Below are 8976 nucleotides of genomic sequence, written 5' to 3' on the forward strand. Positions count from 1 at the left end.
AATCACGTCAGCAATGAATCTCTGGACACTGACATTATAGTTTTGGAAAAAAATCCCTGTACCTATGGTGGAATGATCTTCATCACCCTTTCTGAACAGCCAAGTCTCTTAATTTGTGAGCTTCTTTAGATAAAGGCATCTGCTGAAATTATAAATGTACTTTCTTACAGAAGTCACAAGCATTGACTACCCTCATAATTGGTTGTGAAATCAATGGTCACATAAAGAAGAGACCGGACAGATAGATGAAACATCAGTGACGTTCATTTCACTTCAGAATTTCATTTCTAATTTTGAATGAATGGCAAAAACATCTTCCCTGATTTCCAAACACGACATGACAATCCTGTTTTTTGCATACACATTTCCTTAACATTCATGTTAAATACACAGGCAAATCGAGGAGGTAAAATGAGAGCCAGATGGGCCCTCTCTGCTCAATAGTTCTCTTTCTTACACACACATTAACACACTTTTCTTTAACCCTTAACTTTAATCTCCATTTCAGTTTTTCCCGTGTGGTCAGCAGGTGTGAAGAGCTTGACGTTTGCCTGTAATTGGTGTTGAGTCACTTTGTCATTTCTTTGGAAAATGTGTCAATTTTCATTTTTCTTTTTTTGGTGCAGTTTTATTCCACAATAGATAGCTCTTTTTTGGTCATATTTCATTGTTGTTATTTTACGATGCTTTCTTATTTTATGTTAATATGTGGTGTGGGCCTGCAGTGAATTCACGTGCCTTTCACATTTGTGTCTCATCAGATAGTCTTACATTGACTAGGACTACATCCTCACACATTTCACAGTCTGGTAGTGGCCACAAAATCATAGAATTTCGGCATTTTATCTCTTCTTTTCATTGCAGGTGTCAACATCAAGTGTACTTTATCAGGTGCGTCTCGAACCTGTGTTACCCTGCTCTCGCTATGCTTATATGCACATGTCTGTGAGCTCAAAACAAGAGCTTCCACTGCATGTCTGGATGCCTGCCACCTACTTTTGTCACACTCTTTTAAAGCTCCTCAGGGGACAGTGAGTTGTGGTATGGACATGAACCTCAGGGGAATCCACTGTTCTGCAGCCAAAACATCTCTCCAAAGGGTTTAGAACCTAGGAAGTGTGTGTATGTGTGTGTTTGCAATTCACACATCCCAGAGGATTTTAGCTGCATGACTAGATTTTATAACTGGGTAAAAATGGCATTATGAATATTTAAATGAGAGACATGCTTTCTGAACAATTATTAAAACAACATCTAATCTAACCTTTCTTTGCATATCTCTGTCTCATACTTCCATCCTGGCACCAACAGATGTTCACACTGCCCTTGCTGAACTTTCTAAATCAAAGTTTGAAAACAAAAGTCTTGTCAATAGGCATGCTGGGAGCTGTGTCTAGAAATAATTAACTCGGCATTACCAGACAGGTGCTCAGTTGATAAGATAAGATGTATCTGAAGCAGCTGTTCAAATATACATTGCATGATACGATGATCAATATCTTCATTATAGCACAGCAGATGTGTGGTATCTTGTCAGTGAATGACACAGATTTATGTATATGTGTGCTCTATACACAAGGTGTCTATGTCAGTTCACAAAAAAACATGGATCTGAGTGTGCACACAACTCTGCATATGACTCAACATAGTGTCATCTCAGAGCAGATCAATTATTCATCAGTAATCATTAATCATATGTGGCCGTGCATTGCAGAACTGTAGAATGGGAAACAATGTCCAGAAGTAACATCAGTGGAACATCTAAAACAGCGTTTTTCTAAGTATTGTATAATTATTCATGCAGCTTTTATTACCTCAACTCTGGCCCCCGAGGTCCACTTTCCTAGCTTTGATCAAACTCATCGACCTATAACTTAGTAATCCTGAAGACCTCCTTGATTAGATGTTCAGATGTGTTTGATTAGGGTTTGTGCAAAACTCTAGTTGCATCTGAGTTGAGAACCCCTGTTGTAGAAAAGGAATATTTGTACATTTATTACTATATTTATTTGTCGTGCCTTACTAAAACACTGGTAATGGTTTTTAACAGAGTTGTTACAGCACAGAAAAATGTACACTTGAAAAGAACATGAGATCAATTTTGGCAATAATACATAGGCCTATAAATTGAACTAAATGATATAACATTTATTGTGTATGTATTTTGCATGTATTGTTTTCTTTGAAATGGATGGTTAAGTTCACATAATATATGCATTTGTTGTGATATAAAAAATAAAAAAAAATCAGAAGAAAGAAAATTCTTGAGTCTCAGTTCTCAGCCCAATCCCAGAGCATACACAGTATAAAAGTAGCTGATTACTGGATATGCCAGTGTCCAAGCAATAATACTGCCAATAAATCGGATAGTAGACTATACTTATAATTTTGTTGTGTGTTATAGACACCCTGCACCTGCTGTTTGGCGTTTTGCACGTTTACAGTCGCGAGCTGTTCAGTTGCGTCACGCGCCAACACAAGCCATAAAGTCTAATATGCAAAACAACCCCCCGCGGGCATAAAGATAACACGTTTTACCATCGTTATTTACATATATCCATGATGCGTTTATTTATATGTGTGCTTTAGACTACTCTAATAAAGATGAAGTTTTGAAAACCTGCAGAGCCGATTCGTGTGTGCGTGTGTGTGTGGCTGTTTTACACCGAGACAAATCAAACACGCAAAAGACAGAGATTCAACTGTGAGATATAACAATGCTTATTTCTTATTTTTAGGAAAACGACTATGTAATTTTATGTCATGTATGAGAGAAAGGTTTATTGGATTAATGTGGATCCATCTGTGTTCTGATATAGCTACGTATCGTTTTGGTTTCTCTTGAGGGGGTTTGAAAAATTCATATTCACATTTAATATTAACAATTCATGACCCATGAACACAAACCACAGTGAAATGCTCAAAACTACTTTTTTGCTGATTTATCCTTACGTGAAATCCGTGACATTACTATCATTTTTTTTAGATCTCGTGCTTGAGCCTATGTTTTGGGTAAATAATAACAAGGATGTAAAACAAACATTCTGTTGCATTAAAAGCAAACGAAACGCGTCCCTTGGCTCCACTCTGCCATCTAGCGTCACTCCAATCCGGTGTTTCTTCTGGATTAGTACTAGATTTGGTAGATTCGGGGTAAATAACAAATCGTGTATGACTGTAGACCTCTAGCCCTAATCATGAACATGTAGTCTCCTTATCTCCGTGATGCACCACTGAACACTGGCGCATGGGCAGGAAGGGGTCCGAATGGTGTAAACTTGTTCCAGTCAGTGCATTCAGCGAGTTAGGTTCTCTTGACGAGATGTTGAGAGTGTTGCTCAACCTGAACTTCGAAAATGAACACTGCTGCTGTTTGTGTGTTTTGTTTAGGGGGTTAGGGGCGTGCGTTCTGTAACAATGGACCGCCCGGCTTTTCAGCGGCTCCACCCTCTTCCGATTCAGCCAGAACATTAATGCGCATAGACTCGAGACCGGACTCAGTTACACTGTGTGTCTGCCGATGTATAGCCCCACACAGCAATGAGCTTGAGAAATGAGCTGACTTGATGGCAGATATTGATGAATACACAGAAAGCTTTAATTTATTTATGGATATGATACTTTATCATTTTTATCATTTATTTTATCATACCATAGGCTATTCATTTTTTTAATGTAATGGCTGTTTTGTTTCTTTAAATGTAAATGTGTTTATCTGATATAAAACATATCCAGCTTCACTTTCTAACTCAAAGCAGTAAGTGTCTGTATTTATATGCATTCGAAGACCTCCCTTGTCTACAAGCAAAAACGAAAAAAATAATAATAACAATCGTGTACCTTTAAAACTAAGTTTGTCGTGTATACTGGAATGAGGTCAGACCCAAAGCTGCTCATTGCACGCGCTGATTATTATTAGATTCCTTTTTCAGCCAATGAAAAGAGAGTGGGCGTGTTTTGGCGCAGAGAAGGCTAGAAACAGCCTATGATTGGCTGGCCGCTGTCGCTATTATACCATTGGAAACGGATAAAGCTGTATGAGGCAGAATAGAAGTCTGTTGAAACTTACAGACTGCTTTTAAGAGACGGACCCTTGTTGCTAGCATTACATGGTTTTCCCGCATGGTTTAACGGGTGAAGGATATGCAGAAGGAGTCAGATATCTTCCGAAACTTGAACAGAGCTTTGGCTGCATCGCAGCGCAGACCATAACACTGAGCTTTCGCATAGCTGCGCTCATATACAAACTTTCAACTGCTCATCGACTGTTATACAACATTATCAATGGATGCACGGACACTGTGGAAATCGGAAACTGTATCAGCTCATTGAACTATATGATAAAGCCCCGAAACAAAACTTTAGACACACAAAGCCACTGCACTAAGCACGACAGAAAGAGTGTGGTGCACCAGCCGCCTCGTCTCTCCTCAGGACTATTCTCAGACTGAGTTTTCTTTAGCGACACGTTGGACTTGAGAGTTCACGCGCTCTCTCTCAGACTGTAGCAATGGTCCAGAAAACAAGCAGCACGGAGAACCCCGATGCGCTGTTTGCTGGGGACTCCTCCGATTCCGGCGCGCTGGATCTGGACATGGCGTCCTCTCCGACCCCTGGTTTCACGGCATCCGGGGGTGACAAGCTTGACCCCGGCTGGTGCAAAACCCCCAGCGGTCACATCAAGAGACCAATGAACGCATTCATGGTGTGGTCGCAAATCGAAAGGCGCAAGATAATGGAGCAGTCGCCGGACATGCACAACGCGGAGATCTCCAAGAGACTTGGCAAGCGCTGGAAGCTCCTGAAAGACAGCGACAAGATTCCCTTCATCCGAGAGGCGGAGCGGCTCAGACTCAAGCACATGGCAGACTACCCAGACTACAAGTACCGACCGAGAAAAAAGGTAAAGTCAGGCGGCCCCAAACCGAGCGAGAAGGGAGAAAAGATCAGCGGGAGCAGCAGCACGAGTGCCGGGTCGAAACCGTCCTCAAAAAAGAATGGGAGCCCCAGAGCAACCAGCAAGCCGCACAAAATAGTTTTGGGTAGCGCGAAGGCGGCGTTTCCCGAACAGGGACCCGCGGATCACCACTCTCTTTACAAATCCAAGTCGGCGTCAGCTTCCAAGCAAATTCTTGACAAGAAGGCAAAGCGGGTTTACATTTTCGGAGGCAGCAGCGGCATAAGCCCGTCTTCAGCAGCTGTGCCCGCCAGTCCGACCCTGAGCAGCTCCGCCGAGTCCAGCGACCCGCTGAGCCTGTACGAGGACGGCGCGACGAGCGGCAAGGAGGGCGCTGATTCCCCCAGCAGCTCGTCCTCGGACCGCCACAGGTACACCAGCATGCGAGCGTCTTCACCCACTCCGTCCGCGTCACACTCGTCGTCCTCATCCCAGTTCTCCTCTTCTTCCGACGAGGAACTCGACGACGACATGCTGGACATTAACCCGAGCCCGGGTTTTGATAGCATGTCCATGGGAAGCATCGGCTCCTCGGTGCTGGACAGAGACTTTGACATGCAATTTGAATCCGGGGCTTCACATTTCGAGTTCCCCGACTACTGCACCCCTGAGGTGAGCGAAATGATTTCAGGGGACTGGTTGGAGTCGACCATTTCTAACTTGGTGTTCACGGCTCACGTTTTGAACTAGAGAAAGTTGAGGACATGCTTCTGAGGAAGAACACCGAACAAAAGGGATAGCAGACAAGTGTGTTTGTAAAATAAGCCACCATGTGAGGGGTCCCGCGCGTGAGACAACGGCAAAGCGCTGAAAAAACAAAAGCCACGATGCTTTCGTGAAACGCTGGCAGGATGGAAAAGTGCCGCTAAACATTTTGTCGCGAGAGGGCCGAAGTTATTTCCCCGTGCTCGGCACGAGACGACAGGAGGAAATTCACGAGGAGTGCTTGAGAAAACACTTTCTGAACTGGAAACCGATTGATTTGCACGTACATGAAGGCGGGCTTCTGTCGTCTGTTTTAATCATTTTTACATCAAAAGAGACGTTTATGAACTTTAATGGACTTTATTGCTTAACAGAGGTAGCCTACTGAAATATAGGCTGTTTTTCAGCATGGCGGATTTATTGGCAAGGTGGGTTGACAAAGGACAAACAGGTTTTTTTACATTAAGAAAGGGGGGGAAATAACGCATGTTGATCTGTCCTCTCTCTTGTATTGAGAATTCTGTAAGACTGTCGAACAGTTTAACTAACGTTAGGATTATTTACATGGATAGATGGCGCTATGTTTGATTTCCTACTCACAGGAAGAAAAAAAAATCACCAGCTGTTTTCATTCTTAACTTCAGGATTCAAATACAAACTCAAATCTGTGCTGAACTTTATATACTACTCTCTACAATTCAGGACCAAAACTCTTAAGTTTCTGAAACTATTGAGAAATACTGTTAAGTTTTGTCATGGTTGTTTCCTTTTCTGTGTTCTTCAGATGCCATTTTTATATGGATGTATTTATATAGGCCACTGGCCAAACAGTTCGTCATATTTTTATGTTCTTGTACACTCCCATCTGTCTGTCTCCTTCTCCGAAGAAGGGCTAGAGTTTTAACCTTTGTTTTTTTATATTTAAATGTAGACTTTTGACACTTAAAGAGAGGAAACGTTTGATTATTTTCTCAGTGTATTTTTGTAAAAAATATATATAAATGGGGGGTGTCATAGGTGTAAATCTCTGTTTTGGATTTCGTAATTTGAAGAGGCAGGTGGTCGGTGGTCTCTGAACCGACCTCCTGTTTCATGTTTACAGTCTCAATCTGCAGGCGTCTTAAAGACACACACTCCAAAACCCAGTTCAAGCCAACATGTGCTTCGTTTTTTTACATTTTCTCTGAGCGTGCCGAATTAAACAGATTGTAGCTTTAACACGAGCGATTTTCTTGGCGTTTTATATCTTGAGAAACCACTGGATGGAAAATCGTTACACATTCAAAATGGTCCATTTGAGATTCGCGACGATTATGTACTGCGTTCCTCGCTGTATTTGAATATTTAATCTTTTATACTTGTCCATAAGTAGGCCTATAGCTAATTGTTTAGTATCTTAAGGCATGGTGTCATAGATTTGTATTTCCGATTCAGGTTTTTAGCTGTTGTGTTAAAAAAGCAAGAAAAAAACATCTTTGTACAGCTGTATCATAGGCAAAAAGATTGTGTGTTTATGTATGTTTTTGCGCTTTATCTCGACAGGCACTAGAATGGCTATCTTTAAACATTCTTGCTTAGCTACTTCATTTCAAGATGGTTGTTAAGGATTTTTATATATACATTGGAAATATATTAACTTTATTTTCACCCATTCTGTGCAATATGCTGTGTAGAAATCTTGTTTTGTCTTATCATGCCATAAATCTCATGCCAGCTTATTGTGTCAAGTCACTGCCTGACAGACTGTTCATAAACTCCTGTACAGAACTTTTTCATAAAGGAAATAAACTCAGCTGGAACTGAACCCTAAACACTGCTCCGTTGACTCACTTCCTCATTTGCATAAGTGGGCGTGTCACCTTTGATCCCGATGAACCGTCTGCCTTGTCTGTTTGGACTTGCAAAGCACATATTACCTGCCTCAACGATTTTTTAACGCTCACATAACAGCAGCTGTGCAAGCTGCATGTTGCTTATACTGTAAGTGGCTCTTATATCTGAGCAAGTTTACAAATGTCTGCGGGTCAATGCACAAGACTTAGGCTTGCCTCGGTGGCAGTAATTTTAATGTGCATGTGCCAGGCTACTGGAGTACAGATGCTCCTTGATTATGAATTTACACTGAAAGGTGATCCATGTGGCTTCATGCACTCAGTGACTGGCTGTCTAGCTAGCAGACTGCATCTCCCCTCCCCCTCCTCCAGACAGTCTGGGCTCCTAGAGAGGGGGATGGGCTGCTATCGGCCCCTTCACCACCAAACACAACCTTCATCGTTTATTGCCCTTATATTCCCCCTGTATTTCTGTGAGATTGCCATAAAACATCCGTGCACAATATATGGGATTATAAGAATGCATATAAAAAAAAAACACATGACATTGGAAATAACACGCATGCAAAGAGCCGTGGTAGGCTTATTATTGTACGCCCAATACGATATTCTGTATTGTACAATCTGCGCACATTCCTCTCGCCGGTAGTGTGGGTGTTACCACAGCACCCAAAGAACAACTCAGCAGGGGTTCTGGCCAGATCTGTTCTCCAGAGGGAGGGGTGTCAGACAAGAAGCGGAGAGAAACCTGCCTGTCTCTGAGGACAGCAGCGAAAGAAAGCATAGATATTACATTGTAAGTACTCTCACACTGTAAAAAATGTGACCAATGGTTACTTAAAAAATTTATGGCAACAAAGTGACACGTAATATAATTGAATAGATTTTAAGTTCTACATCTTTGATTAAAAAGTATTGAATAAATTAACTAAATTTAAACCAAAAAAAATGAGTACATGTTCATAAAAGCAACACTTAAAATGTGTTGAATTTAGTAATAGCATGCAAAATTTTAAGCCAAAATATTATTAGTAAATCCAAATCAGTTTCACAAAGAAAATCAATTTATGTTTAATAAATATCTGAGCAAAAGTAATTTAGGTTTACTAAATATCTAGGAGAAATTGCTTTAGATTTACTAAATATCTAGAAGTGAATTTAGGTTTACTAAATATCTAGGAGAAATTGCTTTAGATTTACTAAATATCTAGGAGAAGTGAATTTAGATTTACTAAATATCTGGATAAAAATAAGTTATATTAACTAATATTTTAGCACATTTTTGCCTAATTCAACACATTTATTCTGCGTTTCATATTTATCCGTACCTAAATGAATTGTTTAAATTGAAGTTTTAATTGGTATCACATTGCTTTAAATCTATTCAATTATATTGGATGTCACTTTGTTGCCATAATTTTTCTATGTATAATACACTCAATATCATGCCTTCTTGGTGCCACAGGTAACTTAAATTGGGTT

The 8976-nt window shown here is 40.7% G+C and overlaps 1 protein-coding gene across 1 annotated transcript; it reads left to right on the top strand.

The window, feature by feature from the left end:
* The first annotated feature begins 3958 nt into the window (after positions 1–3958).
* Positions 3959–7473, top strand: sox4b (SRY-box transcription factor 4b). Its single transcript, XM_056257719.1, has one exon. It carries the CDS (start codon positions 4511–4513, stop codon positions 5645–5647), a length of 1137 nt encoding a protein of 378 aa, XP_056113694.1. The 5' UTR covers positions 3959–4510; the 3' UTR covers positions 5648–7473.
* The last annotated feature ends 1503 nt before the right edge of the window (positions 7474–8976 follow it).

Source organism: Rhinichthys klamathensis, unplaced genomic scaffold, assembly GCF_029890125.1.
Source record: "Rhinichthys klamathensis goyatoka isolate OS25496 unplaced genomic scaffold, OSU_Roscu_1.1 h1tg000006l_1, whole genome shotgun sequence".
NCBI lineage: Eukaryota > Metazoa > Chordata > Actinopteri > Cypriniformes > Leuciscidae > Rhinichthys > Rhinichthys klamathensis.